The sequence below is a fragment of the Accipiter gentilis genome, chromosome 18 (genome assembly GCF_929443795.1).
Source record: "Accipiter gentilis chromosome 18, bAccGen1.1, whole genome shotgun sequence".
NCBI classification, from domain to species: domain Eukaryota; kingdom Metazoa; phylum Chordata; class Aves; order Accipitriformes; family Accipitridae; genus Astur; species Astur gentilis.
In genome coordinates this window covers 21,600,123-21,625,217 of record NC_064897.1, presented here as the reverse complement: position 1 = coordinate 21,625,217, position 25,095 = coordinate 21,600,123, and the positions used below count along the sequence as shown (strand labels likewise).

General features: G+C 39.7%; 1 protein-coding gene across 4 annotated transcripts in view; it reads left to right on the top strand.

The window, feature by feature from the left end:
- The window catches only part of KIAA1549 (KIAA1549 ortholog), a 152,090-nt gene extending 128,023 nt beyond the window's left edge, over nucleotides 1-24,067 (top strand). Inside the window, exons 13-21 of one of the 4 annotated variants that reach the window (XM_049822185.1) lie at nucleotides 129-143; nucleotides 3,275-3,480; nucleotides 5,230-5,453; nucleotides 6,604-6,748; nucleotides 8,397-8,630; nucleotides 9,659-9,711; nucleotides 13,505-13,650; nucleotides 15,509-15,663; nucleotides 20,889-24,067. In XM_049822185.1, the coding sequence (XP_049678142.1) occupies nucleotides 129-143; nucleotides 3,275-3,480; nucleotides 5,230-5,453; nucleotides 6,604-6,748; nucleotides 8,397-8,630; nucleotides 9,659-9,711; nucleotides 13,505-13,650; nucleotides 15,509-15,663; nucleotides 20,889-21,143 (1,433 nt within the window). In that variant the 3' untranslated portion in view covers nucleotides 21,144-24,067. Of the gene's footprint in view, nucleotides 1-128; nucleotides 144-3,274; nucleotides 3,481-5,229; nucleotides 5,454-6,603; nucleotides 6,753-8,396; nucleotides 8,631-9,658; nucleotides 9,712-13,504; nucleotides 13,651-15,508; nucleotides 15,664-20,888 lie in introns of those variants that run through there. The other 3 variants (XM_049822188.1, XM_049822189.1, XM_049822190.1) reach the window with 3 other exon arrangements.
- The last annotated feature ends 1,028 nt before the right edge of the window (nucleotides 24,068-25,095 follow it).

Here is a 25,095-nt window from a genome sequence, read left to right as displayed (position 1 = left end):
AAGTTCATGCATTTCATTCAAAAGTAAATGCAATCATCTTACTGCTGTGTTTTTTTCCAGTTGCCATTCCAGCTGAATTATTTGTAATAATTACTGTGTTGTCTCTTCTTTTTCCTGTATGTTGTCAGGACCAAACAGAGTGGGTAAGTAACCAGAGCTGGTAGTTGAGTACAAATATGAATAGAGCTGCTGGAGTAGCTGCGATTATATCTTAAGGGTGGAAGGATTTGTCTTCTGAGTCTCCAAAAACATAATTGCTTTTGAGCTATTGACGTATAAAAAAATTCTCAGTAATACAAATTATAGTCATCCAATTTAGGCACATTTTTCTAGTTCCCTCCCAATTCTTTCAAATTATTGAGGAAAACATCACTGTGAAAGAAGCAAAACTGAGGCAGCTGTTGGTCCTGAAACTAGCTTTGTATAAACAAGTTAGAGATGTTGTTAGTGTCTTTACTGGAAGCCTGAGACAAACACAAGCTACCTGCAAGGAAGCACAAATACTTTCTCCTGAACTAGTGTTTTTCTGGTTAGGACTGAGACATAGCAAAGATGGGGCAGGAGAAAAGCTAACACTGTCTTTGATAATGCATATCATATCTAGTGATAAATTAAGGACTGTATCCTCTGATAGCAGTTTCCATCATATAACAGTAGAGAAGGACGGATATAAGGCTGGCTATGATGCTTTCTATTGTTGGGTCTGTACAGGTAACTAATGAGAGTCATCAGCTGCATCCTGGGGACATAATCTATTGGGATACAAAGAAACTGTGTGAAATTTATCTGAAACTGCATCCTGTGGCATGATTCAAATACCAGTGGATCAGTGGAAGATTCCCACTAACTTTACCTGATTTTTTTATTAGCTTTATGCACCTTGGTTGCCGTGTCTCTTGTTCTTATTTCAAGAGGGTGCAGGAAGCAATAGCCTTCCTCTGTCTCCAACTTCATTGGTTTTCATATGAAATCATAGCTTCCTGCAGAGCAATTAATTTTCGTGATGTTTCAGTTCAATTAGTAGGTTCAACCCAGGGAACAGTGATGAACATTGATCCTGACATGTGACCTATATGGACTAGCTGTTGTTTAAACAAGTTCTGCCCAGTATTTGGGTATTAATTCCTCTCTATTATTTTTCAGCCTCAGCTGTCTAGTCTGAGATCAAAATTTCATTCATCTAGTGCCATCTGATAGCTTTAATAAGGAAGATTTTCTAACCATGGACAATAGTGTAATACAAGAACTCTGCTCTGTCAAAACTTCTGAGGGAGCTTATCCATGTGTTGAGTTAGAAACCATTTCTCCTTTTGTTGTATGTGTACAGCACTGTGCAGTTCCCAGCTTTCTTACCTACTTCACTATACTTCCATCTTGGTTTGTATTTATAGACACATTCAGTGTATGCACGCAGAGAGGATTTAAAGGTCAGATGCAACTTATGGGGGTTTTTTGTGTGTGTGCGTCTTTCCTGCAAAACAAAGTAACATATAATGTTACTGTATAGCCTTACCAATATTTGACAGTGGGACTTCTGGACAGTTTTTACAAAATGAGTTTAAGAACAGTTTCATCTAAGAGGCCTCTGCCGAGCACTTGTTTATGTGTGCAGAAGGAAAGGTTATGGATGAAATTATAAAGATTCAGAGTGAATGCTCAGCATAATTGAATATATTGGACCTTGCTAACCAAGTAATATGAAAACAACTTTTAAATCTAGGTTGGAGGTCAGTGAGCTTTGAGAGCTGCTTTTAGAATGGAAAGATTGGAAAAAACATAATGTATGGGGAAAACAGGAAAGATGGATGCAGAAATTCAGATTTCCATTGCGTTGCGGGATCGCTCTGAGGGTTTCACACTAACTACTTAATATATCTTGTGCCCCTCTGTGAGGCAATGCTTGCATGCTTCTAAGAAATGCATGAAGATGGGGCTGTGAATTTGACAAATGGTGAAGATCATATAAATAGCTACAGGAGAGAGATGAATATATTTCATTTAGGCTCTGTGTCTTGCAAAACATATGGGACAGACCTTGACTGGAACTGTTTACCTTTTTAAGGACACTTATACAGGAAAGTCACATTTATAAATGATGCATAAGATTTATAAATGTGTACGTTTGGCAATGCATTGATCAAGTTTGAGAAATATGAAAAATAAGAATTTTGCTTAGCTTGTGGCCAGATTGCTTTCCAGCCCAAAAGTAATGTGCTGTGAATATAATAAAGTGTACCATTCCTTCCTTCTCCTGCTCCCTTTTTGAGCTAGAAGAGGGAAGCAAAGGAGCAAGTCATCTACTGTGATCTTCTACAGTGTAGAAGATAGCATTCTCTTATTGCTTATATTTCATGGTGAAAAGCAGTTTGAGAATTTGCAGTGTTACCATCTGAACAAGACAAAAGGTTATTTTCCAAGTCCTCAACAGTTTTTGCAAACCTAATCCACATAACAGTTCCTGTTGCAGGCCTAACTCCGGCCAAATATACTTAACTGTGTGCTTAACTGCAAACCACTGGGGTGATCCTACAGATTTCAAATCTTTTGAGGGATATGACCCATTTCTTTTGAAGTGATTAATTGTTGGCAAGACCAGGGCTGCAACTTTTATGTGTATTGGTTTCTATAATGTCTTTTGCTGATTGTATTTGAGTTGATTTAACCTCTTCAACAAATTACAACATGGCAATATTTGTGCAGCTTGCTTATTACCATGTGAACTGTTGATCCTGTCACAGAGAAGAAAACAGTGCTTTAAAAGCTTTAATCAGTAAAATGTCTGTAAAAGTCTTTGTGTTTTTTGTGGATTTCTATGGTGTTTTTTTTTTGTTTTGTTCATATATCACTCCTATCAGTTAAGAACTGCATTTTGCAGTGAGACATCTTCTATTGCTGTTTGAACCTCCATTTAAGGAATTTGCATCTCCTTAAGTACTGATAAGAGGAACCATTAGCAGTATGTACTTGAACTGCTTTTTATGAAGTAAAGTAGATTGAGATTTTGGGGGTTTACAAATGCCAAGAGCTTGATTTACAGAAATAAAGAATGACAGCTCACCTTCTGGAAATATAATGGAAAAATGTTTATAATTTGCAAACCACTGGGTAAACTTGTTGTACACTAAATGTGAATCAGCTGGAAGGCCTATAGTGCAAATTAAAAACAGATGGAAAACATGGCATAGTCTTGTAGCATAGCATCTGTAGAGCTTAACGTTTGACTGAGATAACCCTAGCAGCACTACTTTACTCTGTATTTGTTCTGGTGATTTAGGACCTCCTCAGACCAGCAGTGGAAACGAGCAACACTCCTCAGCCTCTATCTTCGAACATGTGGATAGGATGTCGCGTTCCTCAGATGCCAGCAGACGGGTCCCGAGCAAGATCCAGCTGATTGCTATGCAACCAATGGCAGCGCCTCCGGTTCAGAACTCGGTGCTTTCTGATCGAGTAGCAGAGACCAACAAAATTAATAAAGAGGTATTTTTAAAGGACTTCGAATGTTTGTGGAGGACTGTATGGCCAGCCAAGGGAACTGAAGAGTATCCAGTTTCTTGTAATCAGTTCCTTGTTGGTTCTTAAGGAGTTGAATTTTGACAAGGTACAGGAATAATCCTGTTTCCGTCCAGGGAGATAATCTGACCTGGTTTTAAGAGATGTCTAAACCAAAACTTAAACACTGAGACAGGAGCAAATTTGAAGGTCAGGATACCTTGTGTTTCAACCCTTTTGCTCGTCAGCAGAACATGACTTACGAGAGTTGTGTTAATGAGAATTGGAATGTCTGGTCCACCTTGGTTTTCATTCTACACCATTCTTTTGACTTTTCAGCAACTCAGGATGTGGGTTATATAAACAAGTTATCTCAAGACATTCTGGGGTGTGAATTTGCAGCACATTCATTGCTTCCAACTTCTGATGTGTTTATCTGACAGTAAACATACAGAAACTTCCTGCCTTCTCTGAGGCTTAGGTTACTGTAAGCAGAATACGAGCATGCCTGGGGAAGAGAAGGTAATGTGCTGTAAAATCACATCATATGCTGCCTGACAGTACCATGTACCTGCATCTTGGTTTTGTACTGGGTGTAAGATGGCCTCTTCTCATAGTTCAGAGTGGAAGATTACTGAAACCTTTAACTTAACGGTATTAAGATACTGTGTTTCTAAGTACCTTACAGAAGAGAGGTAAATACATATATCTGGTATACATAGGCAAGAGGAGCCCAAAACAGAAATCTGATTATATGGACAGAAGACATATAATTCTAACTATAAATGTAAAGATTTAAGTTGTCTTATGTCCCTTTTTTGCTTTTGGGGGATTTTCATGAGAGAATACGCAAAAATCAATTTTTATTTGGTTTTTAATTTGCTGCTGCAGATGTGTTCCAGAACTAGTGCAGCACAGGCAGAGAGCAGCTGTTGCTACCTGATCTGGTGCCCAAGTGTTTTCCATTGATAAGAATTATTTCAGCGAGTGTTGGGCCAGGACTTGAAAATATGGTGTTAGAATAGCTTTCCCCATATGATGAGATGCATTCCAGGGAATTTGAAAAAAACCATGGGAGAGGGGCATGAAAACTCAGCCTGCAAGAAGACATAGAGCTGATAATGCCATGTTCTTCTAGGGACCTGGGTCCTTGTATTGCTGCTACGTTTCTGCATAGCTTATAGCAGCCTCTCGTGCTCAGCAGAGGCACCAAGTTATGAGCTCAATTAGCTTTTTAAGTTCTTGCTTCTTACCTGATGAAGGTCAGTAAAGGGAATGGGTGACAGAGTTCAACGCTATGGATCAAATGTATCTTTGTTTGACAAGCAAAGGTAGATATAGCTTGGACTGGTTAGTGTTATTTTGTCAGAGCAGTGTCACTACTGGCAGACAGAAGGAGGTTTTTGTGTTCCTCCTGCCTTTTGTTAACAAACTACCACCTCTCCCTAATTGCACACACCTGCTGTGCTGGCAATCATATTGTGTATAATAGTACATCTACCTGGGGAGACAATGGGGATACTGCAAAATATCCAAGAAAGAAAGAAAGTGTGTTTTCAAATTGTGTGACTTATTTTAATCCTTCAGAGATTTGGGGGAGAGAGGGAGGTGGAGGAGGGAGGTAGGGGCAGGCAGGGAGGTGAGAAGAGGTTTACAGAAGAGCAGCAAAAAGTTCTGTTTGCAAAAACTACAAATGAAAAATGCAGTTGATTTTCTTTTTTCCCCTCCTTTTTTAAGATACAAACAGCCCTGAGGCATAAATCTGAGATTGAGCATCACCGCAATAAGATTCGTCTTCGCGCCAAGCGCAAAGGGCACTATGAATTTCCAGTGGTGGACGACGTGGTGGTGGTTGACTCCAAAGAACAGCACAGAATATATCGCAAGGCACAGATGCAGATTGACAAGATCTTGGACCCTGGAGGCAGTGTGCCTACTGTCTTCATAGAGCCCAGGAAGAGGTAAGGATTTCAAAGGTGCGAAAGAACAGTTTTCTTTTAGAGTCAAAGTCCAAAGATGTCCAAAGTACATCAAACCTGTACTTCTAAACTTTCAGAGCTTAAAATCATTTTGATCACTAGTTGAATTTGAGTTATCTAGGTGAAAAGGTTTGGGTTCTTCTAAACATTTTTATTTATTTTGGTATATGCCAGTATGTTTTGTTTTTAAATTTTTCTTTTACAAGTTTTTAGCAGTGAATTCTCAATAAATAAGCCCAAATGTATGAAAACTGTCTTAAAACAATTTAGTATTTCCTCTGCTATTTGTTTGAGTAATTCTCGTGTGGTGTAGAAGGATCAAAATTGCAATATAAGCACTAAAAAAAGATACATGGAAAATATAACCTGCAAGAAATAATGTTTTTATAAAGGGGGGAAAAGATGCAAAATAAGGAAACCCTTGAACAATGTAAAAAGCATGAAGATTCTGAATTTTAAAGGCAAATTCACAAATCGATGCAATAACCTTTTACGTATTCCCTCTGGGTAATGAGGCATATTTGTCAGCCTCACGGATCTTCTTTCCTGGCCTTGTATTTTCAGAGAAAGTCCTCCCTGGGCTCTGTTTAGGGCTTATGAATACTGGCAGTTTGCTCCTGGAGCACTGGTACCCTGTGACTGCTTCTGCACTGATAAAAAGTAGATTTTTCTTCAGCTACATGGGTTCCTCCGCTGGTTTGCCTGGTATGGTTAAACCCAACATGCCAAGCACAAAGCCTTTTTGACAGCATGGTCATTCTGCTACTGCAAATGTGTCAGCCACTGGTCTGGGGGGCCTGGAGAAGCACTTGGGTGTTGGGCTGGAGCATGGACAACTCTGAAGGATGACTGTAGAAGGGAGGTGACACTGGAAAGAGTTTGAGGGAGGAATGGGACAGTTTGAAGAGCTGCCTGTGAAAGCGTTATTAGGACAAGCTAGCGGAGATTTGAGGCTAACTAATGGGACTGGGAAAGGGAAGAGAAACAGGGCTGAGGCAAGGATCACTTGGAGGGAATGGGCAGAGGAGTTCAACCTTGATGGGATGAGAAGAAAAATTGCAAAAAGAAACGTGATTACCTTTGTCTTGTTTGCTTTTTCTCTCTCTCTGCTTTTTGTTTTCTTCCTGTTAAGTTCTCGTGCAAAACGTTCTCCCAAGCAGCGCCGGCGACATCAGATAAATGGGAGTCCGACTGATGCAGAAAAGGACAGGTTAATCACAACTGACAGTGATGGGACATACAAAAGGCCTCCAGGAGTCAATAATTCTGCATATATTGTATGTATGTCTTTTGAAAGACAGGAGTGTTCTGATAATTGTAATGACAGTTGCAACATTGGGAGGCTTTTGGCCTTCTGACTATGGTCTATATGGCTAGTTTCAGTCACATTAGTTAGCACGTAAATCAAAGTGAAACAAGGATTTAATTGGCAGTCTGTTGGTATTAAGCAGTGAAATTCTGCCAAGTATTCCTTGATACTAAAGAGGCCAAGAACCAAAACCTTGTTTTCATTAATGCCACCGTATTATGCACACGGAAGTGTACTTGGCATGTTCCACAATATCTTGAACGTAGTTTCACTCTAGTTCAATTTGCTGGTTGTTATATATTTGTACGTTACAGAAAACTTCATCCTTTGCTCTCAGAGTGGAAGACTCAGTTTCTCTCATCTTTAAAATGTGGATTATTAATTATTAATGAAAGAGAAACATATCTTTGTACTACAGTAACTTGAAACAATTCTAGTACAATGTCTTGAAAATTAATTTTGTTTCCTGTCTAAAAAAGGCAAAGACACTGGAGAATGCTTCTGTTCAATCATATCCATGTCACAAACTGTATTTTGGCGCTTTTAACCACTTCTAAGCAGACTTTACTAAGCCTAATGCTAATATTGGAAACCCCTGGACAGCTTTCCTCTTGAAAGATAGTTTAATAATTTTAAGAATTTCACCATTCGCTGCATATGCAGTCAGGTGACTACAGTGTCGATTTCTGCAGTTTCCCTCTGCCTTCAAACAAGAGTGTGACGATTTTAATGTCATGCTGCAGCAGAATGAATTATCATCTGAAGCTGTTTTATTAAGACATGTCACACAGCAAGCTCAGCCCCTTTGGCATCTGTAGTGAGACAGTACTCAGAATGCTAAGTTCCTGATGAAGTAGAGGCTTTTGCATCTTGACGACTGATTTTGCAGTGTGCATGCAGTAGTAAGAATGAGCTTTGATAATACGTCTGCTGTTGCAAAGCTCATTTAATTTCCTGTTACTGATGAACAGTAAGCCCATGTGGTAAGAGCCCAGGTAGTAATTGTGATGCATGCCTCAGGTATTGCTGCTATGAAGCACTTGTATGAATCCCATTCAGGTGATGCACCCAAGTTCAAGTTCCATGCAGGTAGCCACTTAGTTGCTTAACAGCTCCCTTTGTGTGTTTTTCTAGGAGGTAATAATTGTTTAATATTACTGCTGATATGGGCAGTTGTAAGCTAAAGACTGAATTAATTTCTTGGAACTGCAAAAGCTGCAGAGAAGTCAAAGATGTAGGCAGAGCTGATTGTCTTTTTCTGGGTGGAATAAATGCTCTCTGCATGACATTGTTATGTGCTTGCAAACCACAAGATCTCTGTTGTAGCTGAGTAACTCCAGCACAAAGCTGTGCTGCCTTATCTGAGATCAGAGTCTTTCAAATCACACTGAATGAAGTATTTGAACAGCTGGTGTTCTGTATCTCCATGCATATGTGCATGCAGAAGTGGGGAGGGAAATGGGCAGGGTTTGTCCAGCACCGGCAGTCCTGCCTTTTATCTCATTGTGGTTCTGGCAAAGAAAATGTAGCTCAAACTTAAGGCCCACAGGGGCTTGGAAGCTGGCTGGTTAGATCTTCTCTGTGGCTGCCCTTCACCTTCTTTCCATTTCCTCCAGTCTGATCCAGATTTGCCTCCTGAACCTCAGACATCGTCTTCAGCTGATCTGGGGAAGTTCCCTGGCTTGCCTTCCCACCCAGTCTCCCAGTACATCCCACCACAGCCGTCCATCGAAGAGGCTCGGCAAACCATGCACTCGCTGCTGGATGATGCTTTTGCGCTGGTGGCTCCCAGCAGCCAAGCAGCCAATTCCACGGCCGTCACACCACCCGGGATCTCCTCAGGACAGCCGGTAAACAACACTCCTGCTCGAGCAGGGAGGGGAACCACATGCACCCAGTGGGGATCACCTTATGGTCCAACTCAGGCAGTAAACAACCCATTTAATGTGAGTGGTGCAATTTAAAAGGCTTTTCTGGGCAGGTAGTTAGCACCAGTTGAGCCATGGTCACTGTTATTGCCCTTCCTGTCAGGAGTTATCACAAATGTGGAACAGTTTCTGGAGCCAGGAGAATTTGGAAATGACTGTCACAAGATGATGAACTTGCTTTTTAAGCCGTTTGGATTCTTTTCCTATCCCAACCACAAGAGAAGACAGGATTTCTCCCCCTTTAGGATAACATTTCTGTTTTTCTCAGTTATGATCTTTCACAGATCAGTCCTGTTATGTCCAAGAGTAAAACTTCATTTCTTTAAAATATATATGTGTGTTCGTATTTTGACAATGAGAAAAGAATGTATTGGGCTTTGGTCATATTTTTTAGCAGGCTATCCAAATGCTTTCAGGATGTGAGGGGTAGAGAAGCAGTATTTCTGTGTATCATTTTTTGCATTTTATGGAGCACTGAGACACATGGATAATCTTTTAGGTCATCTCAAGTTCCGCAACAATTCAGTACAAGTTTTGTAATGCCATTGGAGTTTTGAGTCCAAGCCCCATGGTCTCTCTGCTGCAGTCTGATGCTGGTTGAGGCATAAAGAGATGACCAAATGCAAAGCTTGGTTTGCTGAAAATTTTAAGCTAAGTAGACATTGGAGCAGCCCTTGATCTTCTGCAAGTGAGAGAAAGTATTTCTGAAAGGTTTTTAAGTTAAGAAAGTTAAGACTCTGACCAGACAGAAGAGACTGCTAGCCCACTGTAACAGTGATTCCCAGATCTTCTTGTGCTTCTGGGTTTGCAAAACTAAGCTCTTATGGCTGCAATCAATTCACACATACAGGCCTAGTGATCTCTGCCATTCATCACTTAAAAGGCTGACAGTGGACTTCCCAGTGTATGCATTTTGGTTTTAATTTGGTTTTTTTTCATTCTTCTGACAGAGATATGTGGAATTTGGAATGACTCCTCCAACAGCACCAGGTCTCCTACCAAGGTAACTTTTTACTGATTAGAATAATCATTTATTATTTTCCTTGCAATTCCTCCAGAGTTCTTACTAGCACTGGTATATTACTATGCAAAATACTGTATAAAAGAGAAGTGACAGGAGTCCAGATCCAGGCTGTGTAATTTTTTTATGCAGCATGAATGACATATGCATGCTGTATGGAATTCAAGCCTCCATTTAAAAGAAATGTGTTTCTAGCCCTTTGGCTGTAGAGATACCCTTCCAAATATTGAGTAAAACCAGTGAGTTTCAGCTTTTAGAGAACCTGAAATTGTTACTCAGATGCATGTAATTCTCCCAATACTCTTACCTCAGGGCAACACTGTCTCGCAAATGCTTTCAGATGACTAGCAGATTCATTCTATTTTTAACCAAGTTGAGAACAAATTACAGACTGTGGTGACTTTCACAGAGAAAGCCTACCTTGTAGGCCTATTATAAAATCGGGGGGCGGGGGAGAATTTTCCATCTTCTCCTGGCCTTGCTGTGGGAGAATCATGTGAAGAGAAGAAGAACAGTTGTCCAGGTGACTGTTAATTCCACGTTTGGTATCTGTGTTTTAACTACACATGAAGGTGGACTCTTGAGTCACGATACCCACTGTGGTCAGACTTGTCTTGCCCTCTCCAAGCTGCTGCAGCCAAGGTGGTAAAGAGGTGGCCTCATGCTGCTCTCTCATTACCTTCTTACAGCTCGCCATGTGAGATGAAATCCCACTGGTACCCATGTCATTCATTAGATTTCACCTAAAGTCTTCACTGCCTTGGAAACTTGATGGTAAAATGGATATGAAGAACTTTCCTTCATCCATTGTTCTGCAACCTGATTTTGGAAGGACCAATTAGAAAAGGAGGAATCTCTAAGCACATTTTCTTATTTAGGTCTTGCCTGAAGGTGACAGTTTCAGTGTGAGCGGAGCATACATGAAATGGCACACAGTATGAATGCAGTATATTTTTTTGTAATATAGGTTACCTTAAACATTATGAGCTTTGAGACTGCCAACACAAAGCATAACCAATTGTTTGTTATTGAGGGTTTTCTCTTCGTTGGCCTGTTATGCATTCAGGAAAAATGTGTGAAATTGATCATGAGATTAAAGTGCTATAACCCCTGTTAATACACCTGAGCAAGATGGTGTCTTTGCAACATCTTTTTTGTTCTGAAGTTTATCAACCTTTGGCACAGGCACTCTGGATTTCTGTAAATTACAAATTAATGTCATCATTATTAATAGTTCAAATGCTGGTGCTGCCAGTGCCGGCTGATGAAGTTAACAATCTGCAAGGTCATTGACCTTAACAAGAAGAATGCCTTTACATTTTCATTAAAATAGAAGGTTTCCTAAAGCTTGGTCAATAGAAAACAAGGAAGGAGTTGTCATGGTTGTGGAGTGGGGGTTATGCTCAAATTCAGAAGATAATGATAAACAAATTGATAGAAACAGTGCACCAATTAGAGGAAGGAAAAATAACCTGAGGTCAGTATGATTAGGTGTAACAATGTTATAGTCCATTGGCTTAAATATCCAATGCCTGGAATAATAGTTGGGTGACCGTACTGTTCCCTTCTCTGTAGTCAGCATCTTTAATGATGTGGAACCAACCTGGGTAAAAAAAATTAAATGTAAAAGACCTAGGTCACATAACACCTAGGCAAACATAAAGGCACAATGAACCACGCAAAGATACAATACCAGAAAATGAATATTGCATCATAGAGATACTTAGCCATAGTGGATTAGTGGTGTAAAATTGATTTTTTGGGGCAGTGTCTCCCCACTTAATTAAATAACTGGAGATTAATAAATTTTTTTGAAGGTGCAAAGATAAATAGAAGGCTGGGTCTCGGTCTGGAAATAGGAAGGAGCGCTAGAAAGCCTATATGATATAGATTCAGAGCTGTATCCCATTTTTATACTTTTCTGTTGATATCTGACTTATTTAAAGAGTAGCTATATCTATCTATTATAAAGAAGATGGAGAAGAGAGGGTGATGGGTTATTAAATGTGCACCTTTCAAGTACAAACCCATCAGCAATAAAAGATATACTCCATGTCCTCTGAAAAATTGGCACAAAAATAATACATTTGCAGTAATGTTGAAAAAAATATTTTCTTTGGACAACATCAAAAATTTGTAGTAATTTATGAGCTACAAGATTCCAGCTCAGCACTGCAGGCATAAAGGGCCAGATGATCATATCCTTTACTGGTTACAGTGATTAACGTAACAGAAGTGGTATTGTTGAACGTTACCTACTCATTCAAGCATTTATTTTAACTAGCTTTTAAGTCTGGTTGGAAATGGTTTCCTCTGGATCTGCTGAGTGGACAGGTGGGATTGTGTGTAAGGGAGCTGGGGAAGTTCTGGCACTTCCACAGTGGGATTGTTGAAGCTTGAACGCCTTATACCTCCTCCATTTAATGCTGTATGCCAAGTAGCTAGTACTTTCATTTACAGTTACTTGTTTGTGCTTTATTGGGCTATTAATTATGTCAACTTTCTTTGCTATCTGGCTGTCATACAAAGGTGGTTAGTTTTCCAAATACAGCACAAATCAAGAATAGTTTGAATTGGATGCAGTCATGGGTTTTTCCTGTAAAACAAAGGGCTGTAAAACTGAGGTCTTAAGGAACAGGATAGGTTACAGTCCATAGCCTAGAAGGGCTTAGATGCCATTGTGGTAAAAGGCATGTGAAACTCATCCCTAGTCCTTGCTTTGTATAATTTTGTGTGCCTGACTTAGGATGCTTGTTTCATTTTGCTTCCTTTATACTCACCAGTGAGAGGCTCCTGCAGAAAATGATTCAGTGAACGTAAGCTTTTGCTTTGAATGCCTCTTGAAGAGTGTGTCTCTCTTCTTTGACGATACCTGGAGTCTAAGAGACACTAGCCTAGTAACCTAAGCACCTGAAGTTTGGGCATCCACACCCCCACCATACTGACAAGAATCAATAATCCTTGAAAACTCAGCTGCCATTGGTCTTTTAAAATATAATCTCTCCATGCCAGGGTTAAGATATGTTAATAGGAAGCATAGGAAAAGCAACATTTCCATCTCCTTCTCTACTCCTGTTCTGTGAATGAATTATAGGGTTTCTTTCACAAGTCCCATTACCTTGGCACAATTAACGAAGTTAGACTGATGACAGTTTCTGTTGTTAACTCTTTTCAGTAAATATATAACAGCAATGACTACCAGCGCCAGCCTGAATTATAGGAAACACTAATTTTAGTATACGTTGCATCTCTTCATGTGTGCTAATGACAGCTTTGAGTATTTTGATGAATCTTAAAGGGCAAAGTTTTGAAAATTTCCTGAAAAATTACCAGATGCTTTATGAGATAGTAGTTGTTCATGAAATATACATGTAATGCCGTTTGTATAGTTTGATTTAGACCAAAACTGGGTGCCCAGAGACTCTTGAGCAAGTCAGATTTGTTGCCGAGTTAAACAGCTACATTACTACTGAAGTCTTATTTTTCCAGGGTTTTTTCATAGAAGATGCTTTTCTTCCCCAAAGAGAAAACAAGATCTGTGGGCTTTTTTCTCTGCATTGAGGATACTGCAATATGTGAAAAACACTTGTGTGAAATTTTGTTAGTTTCTAGCTCCTATTCTATATTCCTCAGATGTAATTATTTTCTTTAACATATAAGGTTAAAACTTGCATTAAAAGGCATCATAAAGAGTTGTTGTATGAGGTACACCTGCATTACTGTTTCTAATTAGGCAATTCATTTATTGTAATCTTGAGTCCTTGTTTTTCCACAGGCAGAACTTTGGGCCAGGTTTTCTTCAACCTGCAGAATTAATGCACCCGGACCAGCAGCCACCTGAGGTTCAGTATTCCTCCAGAGGGATATACTCAGAGGAAATGCCATCAGTGGCACGGCCACGACCAGTTGGAAGCACTGCAGGTACACTTCACTTAAGTCGAATGTGCACTAAAATAACTGATCCTTTTCCATATCTACTCTTACACTGAGGTCGCCATTAAGATGTTATTCTTCTTCAGCTACTACACTTGAAATGTGGTCCTTGTCTTCACTGCCAAAAAAAATGATCACAAAGTGTGGTTAACTTCACATTCATAGGACCTAGCAGAAAAAGGCAATGCTTTGCCACCTTTTTAGTGTCTTACCAGCATTGGATATCACACAGCGTATTTTCAAAAAAACCCATTCTCTTAAGAATGTAAGATTACTTAATTGGTTCAGAGCGTACAGTGTATGCTAACTTTCCACTACTATTTCTTTTGTGCTAACTGATGCATCCCAAATCAGTCTGCTAAATACCAAATTTTTTAATATTTTTCTGCATCTTTTTTTCTCATTTCTCTTCCTAGAAATGTATGCATAAAAGCAGGATCTTTTAGGTGCTGATGATATTATCTATTGCTGCTGTCCCGTATGAAATCACCTTCCCTGATTCGGTTGTGAGACAATTTCCATAGCACTCATCAACGCTATCATCAATAAGATTCTAACATCACATGGCACTTAAGCAGCAAACACTGATTCTAAGAATAAAAGATTCTATTCTTATGCAAATGCCACAGTTAATTTTCTCTCAGTGAAATGTTTTCTTCCTGGGGAGTTGAAAAAGACTGGAAATCTGATTGTATACTCATGTCAGAGTCGTAGTTTTGATAGCTGCTGTCCTCTCCCTGTAAATGTTAAATGAGTGAGAGTGACAGGGATGTAGTGACTGTTACAGTTTAATGTTTTAATTTTATTGTCTGATTCACACTGTTCTCTAAATGTTCATGTATATTTTGCTTTGAAGTTTGGAGGCAATTCAGATGATTAATTCCTGTCCTTCAGCATAATTATGTACAAATATCAAACTTCGCAAATATTGGGGGATTTTTGAGAGGAGAATAGGAAAGTGACCTACCTGTCCATCACGTAAATCACACTGTTGTTTTTGTCTTTTCCTCCCTTTTTGTACATACATGTGTGCACACACGCACAGATTTTCTCTTATGTTTCTGTGGGTTATTAAATGTGTTTCATTTCCAATGAATAATTAAATATAATGATAATAAAATAAATCGTGTTTCCCTGTGGGAGGAAATTCAGGAAAAAGGAAAGCTGGCATGTTGTTACATGTCTCTTGCAATTAACGGCGGTGGCTATCCTTGCATGTGTTTTGAAAACAGCAGGAGGGGAGGGAAGGGAAAGGAGGAGGTTAGCTTTCAGGCTGAAAGGAGATACAGTGTGTTCTGACCTTCTCGTTAGTCAACGACAGCATTGTTTAATATTTAACCACAAAGCAAGGCTGAAAGAACTGTACTCTTACATAGTTATGTATTTTATTCTTTTGAGAGATGGAATAGAAAGCAGTCCGGAGAGTTAGGGGTTTGCCAGTGTGATGCAAAAAAGGTGTACCACAGGAGCAAATGTCTTCTCTTTGCTGCTAAGTAATTTACATGAAAGCATTGCCAGGGCTTTCAGTAAACACTGCTTGGAAAGGGCTGGCATATTTTTGAAATGAAGTGTAGTCCATGTCTGAGATGCATGTATCTCAACCTCTTCTTTCAGTGCAGTGGCAATGAAAAGCATCACACTCAAATGAACTGCACAAAATGCACATAACTTTTCCTTCTTTATTCTACACTGACAACCTTCCTTCTGCTGATTTTTTTATTAATTGCACAGAAACAGAGCTCCAATTTCTTCTTCTCTCCTGCTTCCAACAAAGTTTTATGTTGTCATTTGTCTGCCCTACAAACTTGATGTGTATAAAGATGAAAAAACAATATTTGCTTTTAAGGTTCTCAGATACAGCACCTCACTCAGGTGGGAATTGCTAGCAGGATCGGAGGTCCACAAGTGGAGATCCCCTCAGGCAGAGCAGGGCATGGCCAGCCGGGGGGGCCAGGGTGGCCCCAGTACCGTGGAGAGGATGAATATGCTAGGCGAGATGCAGTGAGTACTGTGTTACACATTTGCATAGTTTCCGAAGTAGTGATATGTTCGGGTATTTTTTTTTTCTGCATTACTGTTTGGAACCTTTTCCCCCGGAATACTTTCAGTTGCTTCTCTGACATTCTTTGCTTTGCTCTTCGAACCCTCGTTAGCTCTTCTAACTTTTGCTTGCTGTTCTTTCACCTTTGCTTCTCTCTAACTGCTTTCTCTCACTTTACCCTAACCCTTTTTTTTTTCTCTCACTTGAGGCCTTCACCCATTAATTGCAGTTCACCCAGTTCTGCTTCTGAGCTCCAGCAGAGGTGGATACTGCTTTCCATTTCCTTCTTTGAAATATGCCTCTGTATTTTGAGATCATTGTAAGTAGAAAACATTGAATTAAATTGTTCCAGACTACTGTCCTACTTTGTATTGGTATAGTTCTTTTGTCTTCTGTATTAGTGCGCAACAGCAGGAGTCAGGGCAATGGAATAAGGTACATACTTGCACGTAACAGTAGCGGTGTTTCTAAACGGGTTATTTTCCTAGCCTCTGTCAGCAGGATGTGGTAAATTATGTCTTTGTTTACCAGTGTTGCCTAGGCAGCCATCGTGATTTCGTGTTCTTGGCAGTGGTGCTTCTAGAGGTTGACATTTCTGATTCAACCAGATGTGTGAGGTTGAAGATAGTATATGGCCTTTCTAGGAAAGATACAGTTGCCTGCTATCAGTCTGTTTGATGTACTTGCATCCTGAAGCAAAGTGACCTGTGACAGCTTTATTGTAGTACTCCTGAGAGTGACAACTTTATGTTCCTTCTTTTGCTCCTTTGCTTAAACTATCATTTTTTCTGGTTTCTTCCTTGAGGGAGGAAGGAAGGATCTTCTTTTGCATACTTAGGGCAATGTGTGTTCGCACTACTTGAAGTTGCTTTGCAGTATTGCATGATCTCAAAATGGCTTTGCAGAAAGGAAATGCAACAGCATGGGCTTTATCTTTAGATTTTGGTGAAACTGAGCTGCCACCGCTCCAGATGAACTTGGGAGGAGCAGCATAAAGCTTTTGAGAATTGGGCACACTAGAGACAAACTCTACCGATACTATTCAAAAACCTTAACTGTCAAAGCCGATAGATTTGCCTAATTTAACTTGCTATCTGTGCTTGGAACTGTGGTATTTGAGTGCAAGAACATCATGATTTGCGTTTACGTCTAGAAGAGCACTTGCATGAGAGATCTTAGTGTCGCTACTGTTTCATTTTCAGAGGCATCTCTAGGTTATCATTCATTGCCCCTTCTTATCGTTTGTCTTTTCTGAAAATGACTTTTCTTTTCTGGATGTGTGGGCCTTTCCCTTCTGTCCCACAAGTGCATGTTCAGCCATTACTTTCTTAATATTTTATTACTTGAATTGCTAACATATCACTGAAAAATCAGTTATGGACCCATTATCTGAGATGCTACACAAACAGTTGGTTTTGACATCAGTTACCTGCACAATTTTCAAAGATTCATGGCCCAATACAGTATGATTTGGTTGCAGTTTGCGCTTTCAGTCACCATTTCACATGGGTGCATGCCACCTCAAGCCAGGTTGACTTTTAATTAATTAATCAGAGTTTAAACACTTCATCGGCTTTGACAGAACTTTTTGCTCACTGGTTGATTTAGTTCATATGTTACTGCAATGTGATTTTTTCAGTTTGCTTTTTTTTTTTAAAAGGAAAAAGCAAAAGGAGGAGATCATGGACTAAAACTATCTGAGTATGGTGTCATTTACTTGTAGGAGAGCTCACCTAGTGCCTGCACTTTCTTTTTCTTATGAGGAATTCTTTCTTTTTTGCAAAGGATTATTCCCATTTAAAAATTATTAGATGAGCCCTAGTCTTGTAGTTTTCTGTAGTTAAATAATTACCTTCAGAATTTGGATTCTTTTACCTAGACAGAGCTCTAAATTTGTTTTTCCTCCTTAATGGCAGTCGTGTTCCTTGTGGTGCAGTATTCGACTGATCCTTTGCAAACAGTCTTACTGTTCCCTCATTCTGAGTGATTTTCTAACATTGAATGCTGCATTTAGGAAGGTTAGGTCTAGAGCATTCTTCTCACCTGCAAACTTGAGAGGGATCTGCATTTGCGTTCCTACAATGGCCCTTTCCCTCACAGTATCCTCACCTATTATTCCAGCAGTCAACACCTGATTTTCTGCTGGAATATGACCTCTCACTTGTATCTCCTGACCCAAAGCCAGTGTGCACCTTGCCATCAATTCACCTTAATTCTCTATCTAGGAGGCCTAGGCAACCAGGATCATTACACCATTTCCTTAGCTGACACAAAATACAATGCTGAGCAAGCGGTCATTAGAGCAGCAGCAGAACTGAAGCCTGGTTTCTTACCGATGTGTGTAGTGTCTTGCATATCGCTACCTCCCTGCCACCACCTGGCATCACCTCTTATCCATCTACAGTCCCCTATAGCTCTCCGCTGTTCTCCCAAGTCTTCTCCGGGTTTTCGGTGTTTCCCCCAAGCCACCCTTATCCTTTTACTCTATTTTTATACTCTGGCTGCCCACCATAGTCTCTCTAAACCATCTTACCATACTTCAAGTTGTGTCTCATGTCCCCTAGCTATCCCCTGTGAGATACAGGCTGGCTGACAGGTCCAGCTGTGCACAGCCTAACTTGGCCTTTCTGCCACTCAGAAGAAGATTTAATGATAGCACAAATCAGGTTATGTCTTAATTAGCTACCTATTTTTGTGGATTTTATAATATATATCTTTTCATACATACACATCAATACATGTATGTGTGTATATAGTTGTACATTCAATTCAGTTGAAATTGGCCACAGACTTCAACAGTTATTAAATGGAGATTAAGAAATGCACAATGTGATCTCATAAATCTTCATTCCTTAAGAAGGAAGATTCAATAAAGATATTCTTGTCAATCATTTTGTACTGTTAATTATACAGAATTATTTGTACTATTAACTATAGAAGTTTCTATATAAAAATATGTGATTTCTAGATACTATCTAAAACTATATAGTTATATATGTAATATTATATAATATATTGATGTATATTTCTATTAGTAGAGAAATTTAAAAGTAAAAAAAAGGGCAAAAATTCTTCCAACCTTTTTACTCTCCTTATTTTGCTGTTGTAGCTTAGTAAATTTAAAAGAAAAGAAGAAAAAAAAGGCAAAAATTCTTCCAACCTTTTTACTCTCCTTATTTTGCTGTTGTAGCTTAGTATAGGTTAGGTTTCTAAACCAATCTGGTTGTGAAAGGTCTCAGACCTGTTTAATTCTCATGTTATATATGAGATTGCAGAAATACTCTTTTTTTTTTTTCTGAGATACTTAAGAAATCTTTGATAATGTTAAAAAACAGCCACTGAGGTCATCAGATGTTCTTCCTAACTTCCCTTAAGAAACCATTCTTACAGTGCTAATTCAGTGCAGTGTGAGATAGGAGCTGAATCACGTAATGCATTTTAAATGTGAAAGTAACCTGAACATAATTTAGGTTGCTGTTAAGACTCATGTGTCAAGGAATGTTTGCTTTTAATAATTTTTTGTGTCACCTCTTTTCTGTAAACCCACAGAGTACTTGTCAGGTTTGCTAACTCTAGACTGCACGTATGAATTAGTTTCAGGTTTCACTGCCAAGCGAATAATACTGAACAATCAAGAGACCCGTTCATTCCTTTCTGATACTAAAATCACCTCCCTTTTATAAGTAGCAAGACAGGATGTTACTTGGAAAACCTTCTTTACCTATCATTCTTCTATTAAAGCCTCTTTTCCTCTTAATCTCTCTCCCCAAATTAACTGTGTAAATGATGAGTGCTGTGCATGAGCTGAGCAAGAGAGTCAGAATCTATTATTAGTTCTACTTTACACAAAACGGCTTAGATTTTATTCTTTTTTCTTATGAGAGATGTTAAAGAACATACTCTCATGCATTTCTGTGTTGCCTGTGCCCTGCTGCCACAGTCACTCCAGGTCCCCCGTGTCCTTCCCAGGCTCTGCTTTGTAATCCCTTCATTCCCTTCCCCCTCACCCTCAAATCCTCTTCTAGCTGACCTTGCTGTCCTTTCTTCCCTCATCAGATTGCTCTCTCTGCTACTACTGAAGGCTTAGCCACGGAGAAAGATAGCGCTCGCTAAATTGTGATAACTGTGATCTGAACTTGCTGCAGCCAGCGGCTCCATCCCCAGCACAGACCCCTTGAAAGGGAATTACGCTGCTTTGCTCCCAGTTGTGCATTCAGCAGGGTGTGTTCAATTCCTTTGTGTCCAGTGTTTTCTTCTGGCTGTGTCTCAGCCTTCAGCAATACGAGGCAAGAGGAAATGATTGCTTTAGGGATGTCAGCTGGAATTTAGATTTTCGAAATGTGTCTCGTTTGTGTCTATACTGGGAGTTGGTGCAGTCACCTAGTGTACTGTAAATTTGTGCTTTGTTTCAGTGTAAGCAGATTATATTTTTTTCCAGCTAGACCAACCCATAAACTCAGGCTTCTGTTTTGTTTCTCTCTTGTTTTGTCACAAAATGTATGTTACTGAACAAATGCAGAATTAACCCCTTTCTACCCTGAAACAACGATTGTCCCTAAACTGGGATAGTGTTTCTCAGTTATGTAAAACAGCTATTAAGTATAGAAAAATCTAATCTTTCTGATTTGAATAATTTTCTCCTGCTGCTTCTTCTGTTGACCGTGTTTTGCTGCGCACTGGTCAGTGACAGGGTCCTCACAAGTGTACAGTCTGAACAGGCAAGCCAGGCAGAGAAGGGGAAGGTGAGAGTGGTAGTATCTCTATTTATAAATAGTATGGAGAAATGACAGCTGGGAAGAGAGTGATTTGCCTGTTGTCTTTTAGGAAGTTGATGGAAAGGCAAGGAAAGAGAAGCCAATTCTGTTGGCTTCCAGTTCTGTGGTTTTTCTTCCCACCTCCTTGTACTTCAGTTTCTAAACATACCATAGGTTAGGGGGTCAGACTTTTTAATGGATGCTCAAAGAGATTTTGAAAATCCCTGTACTTGAGGCAGTCCAGCAATTTTGTGTACACTTGTTTCGTGCTCCATAAGAGGAATCACTCATTCATACAACAGAACAGTGGCAGCAGATAGAAGCATCTCCATGCTGCTTTCCCTCTGTTCTTTGCCTTTTTGCTTTCTTGTCTTTTCTGGGATTATCATGTTTGTTCAGAAAGTACAATAACGCTTTCTACCTTTTTGCAGACGCATATGCATGGACACCAAGAATATTCCTCCTCACCAGTATTCCAGATGCCGAGGACTTCAGCCAGGCAGCCCTCGGCACCCCCTGCTCAGCTTCCACACAACAGCCTTCAGGGCCAGGGCCTTTGCTACACCACCAGTTCCACTGAGGACCTCCAGCCAGGTCACTCTTCAGCCTCTCTTATCAAAGCAATTAGAGAAGAACTTCTACGACTTTCTCAGAAACAGACAACAGTGCAGAACTTCCACAGTTGATTTAGCATTCCCTTGCAAATCTGCCAGGTATCTGCTTCCTATGGAAGCAAAGACTTAAAGGAAATCAGCAATGTTGTTCTCTCAAACGAATGAACTTTCACAGCTCTGTTGACAACACTCTGGAAAAACAGAAAAAGGCAGCAAAATGAGGATAGTAAGGAGAGATGGGGAACAAACAGGGAAAATCATCGGTGTCACCACAAGTAATATGAATTAATCTGCTAATATTACGGTGCTCCTCTTCTCTCCCTACCCTCATTCAACCTAACACAGAAACAGAATCTTAGGTCAAGAACTTAACACGCCAGCAACAACAACAAAAAAAAATAAATCACAGGAACAAACTCCAAGTATGATAGACTCCTTTTTCTAAGGAAGTAGGTGAACGTTTAAATAAACTGAGATGACATTTTGCAAGAGATTACAAGTGTTCTGATCTCTCCAGTGCTTATGGGGAACTGGTTTGTGTTGCTGTTCTGCAAGATTACAAACTGTATCCGCTCAAGGGTGTTGAAGGTGTGATCCTACATAAGAATCACTTTGGTTGTCAGGAACAATGGGACTACTTAGAATAAAAGTCTTTTTGAGCTACTTGTAACAAACTGAAACAATAATTGTTATAGCTCTATGCTTCCAAATGGAGCTACCCTCTGCACTCTTCCTTGTTTTCCTTCTGGTGCTGAAGCTTCAAGTGTTCCTTCATCTTCAATGTTTGCAAAGTGAAACATTGGCCTTGTATGACTAAAAAAATATCTGTAGACTCATTCAGGCTGGAAAAACAAAGCAAAGCATCCAAACAGAAAGGGCTTGGTATTTATTTTGTTCTAAAATTATTGAAAACTGGGAGAGGAATACTCAGCCACGGTTGAATTTGGGGAAATGTGTATGTATATCTTTAAAAAAAATATATTTGCCTACTATATGCTCTTGCAAGACCAGTGATAAAATATTGCCACTCTGTAGTTTGCTTTGTGGAGAGAAACCAATCCAGCCTGACTGGTACAGGGTCACCAGCATTACGTTACAAACTGATGTCCTAAATCATTGCTTATGTTTGGATCTGAATAATTTTAGTGAAAGTCAGTGACAGTTTAGAGCATTAACATAGGCTTAGATTTGCAGTTTTGAGACAGTTTCTATATTTATACTTGTTTCCACGGCCCCTTTGGACAAAGGGTAAGCATTATCCCCATGGTAAGAATGGTATGTGCCATGGAACTGTTTGTCGCTGTTTTTTCCAGAGTTTTAATTTAATATTAGCTACGAATTTACTAATATTTGGCCATTGCGTAACTGTAACTGACATAATACATAAGGAAGTTTTACTTAAGTCATGATTTGTTGGAGTGTTTTTATTTTCAGATCAGACTGAACTAACGCGGAAAAACTGCTGGCACAGAGATAGAGGGTAACCCAGTGTTTTTGAGGAGGCTTGGGAGCCTTGCCCTAGAAAAATGAAAAGCAAAAATATTTGGTGCTACAGTGTGGGTATTTCAAACACTAGCAGATGGTAGTTGTAAAAGGTCTAAGGAACAGAACTAAAGAGATCATTAGGCAACTGATGAGGGTAGGGCTGCATTTGCCTCGCTTACTGGGGTAGAAATGGCATTGCTAAAATACAAGTATGTGACACTGGTATAGGATGGTGGTCTTTGGCTACCAAATCTGTTCTGGTTCTAGTGCACAGTTCAATAACTGTGACGGGACTAACCCAGACTGAAATGAAAACAAGTAGAAGGACACCATGGAAGAATCTTTTGTTCCTTGTTCATGACATGCGTACATAATATCCTTTGCCAAAGCATAAACTAGGAAGCAACTGGCTGCTCACTGATGTAGAAAAAAAATGTGGTATGTTTCTCCTCTTCATTAGGAAGCCCAGTTATTCTTCTGTTTACCCATGATCATCAGAAGGCTGTATTAAATTGTTTTAAGGGACTTACTGTAGTGAAGCAGTCTAATTTCTAGTTCCCTGGCCTTATGGGCGCTGGCTGAGGTTTGAATGGAGTCAGAACACCAGCATGGTTGTGAACAGCAGTACCAACAGGTTATTGCGTTGTGAATTTTTTAAGCTTTTTGTATGATAATCACTTCTAGGATAAAAATACAGAAACATTTAACTTCTGCCAAGTTTGTAAACATGAATGTTGCCAATACTTCTGCAAAATGTCAGGTTTTGCGGAATGAAGAGTGTATCAGGCAGTGTTCATTTGGTCTTTTTGACAATGCTGAAGACTGACTGTTTCTAAGCGTTCCCATTAAAACCATCTCTTTCAGAGCCCGCATCCTTCTCCGGCTTAATTCTGCAGTGAGGTCAGAGGCCAGTGCTTATAATATTAGCACATTACTGTGACTTCATTTCAAGAAAATGTGGGCTTCTAGAAAGTAAGTTCATTGTCTGGGTGCTGGCTCCAGCTATTTAAGAAGGAATATGAATGAAGAGCTTTGAAAGTTAGAGGTACTTAAGCCATTTCTCATTCATTTTTGCTAGTGATGGTGATGCTATTGTGATATTCCACTACTTATGTTTGGAAGAATATCCTTTTCAATCACAAATCTTATGAAGAACATGGGACACAGGACAAATACGTACTGGTAAATAAAGGAGGCTTTCTGATGCAAAAAACCTTTTTAAAACCTTCCAAGTTCACGGGGCAGGACAGTAAAATGCAAGAAGTCAGAAAGCTGTGTGTGGAAGTTAAGTTCTCAAACTTGCTGGAGACCTGATGCACTGTTGACAAAAAATGGTATGACATAGTCTGTATCTTCATATAGTAAGAAACTAACAAGTAAGGCACCAGTTCCAAGGATGATCTTAACAAGGGAGACCCACACTTTACTTTCTGCAGCTATAAGAAAAGGCGGGTTTTTCATGTGCTACAAAAGGACTCTGTAGCGTACATGTGCCAAAATGTGTGTTTCCACTTGGGAATTCGGGGGGGGGGGGGGGAATCTGTAAGCTTTTGCATCCCCATGTGCTTGAGCTCTTTTGCCAATTTTTTTATTGCCCTAATAAAAAGGGGGGGGGGGGGGGGGGGGGTAGAGAACAGAACATTTTTTCTGAAACTTAAAGTATCCTGAATTTAAGTATCTGTTAATGAAGCTACCAATTTCTGAAAACACTGATCAAATGAGAAGTTGATACAGGCACAGAAAGCTGTTACCAACAGTTACATCCACTTCTGTGACTAAACCATCTGGTTCATGGAATCCTCAGGCTCCTCTCTTTCTTTACAATTTTCCTTGACATTTGTGTTTAGTCTGTGTTTTAGTTTGGCATATAGAAGAACTTGGCGGGATGAAAGCTATGTAATTTAGCTTGGTTGGTTTGCCAGAATGTTGACCTCTAGCCTGCTTCTTGATTATCTTTGGAGCTAAGTGAAATTTTACAATTATTTTTCATACACTCAATTTGAAAGGCGGGGCAAACTTCAGTAACTATAAAATTTTCTCTACCAGGATGTAACTCATGGTCCTGTCAGTGACTGTGGGCATGTGACTCAGGGAAGAAAACCTTGCTTTTAGGGGAGTAAATTGCATAGGTGCTGGACTCATGATGTTAAATATGCACACTTTGGAGCAGTAAGTGGAATTTCACTGACCCTTTGCAATGTACTGTACTTGCAATGGTTTGGAGCAGGCTTCATATGTAGTGGTTGGAGAGCAGCAGCATCACACAAGGTCTATATATCATCTCTGCACCCAAAGGATTGGTTGGCGAGATGTTGGCTACCCCAATATCATGCACCTTCATGCACGTGCATAAACACTTAAATGGATTGATCACCCAGAAGTGCATGTTCCTACCAAGTGCTGAAGCCAGTGCCTTTAATTTAGACCACTGACAGCAGGGTTACAGCGTTATCATAGAAAGAGGCTGTTTACAGGGATGATAACTTCCCAAGAACCAAATCAGCTGACACTGTTGTGTGTTAACTCACAGCTTGAAAAC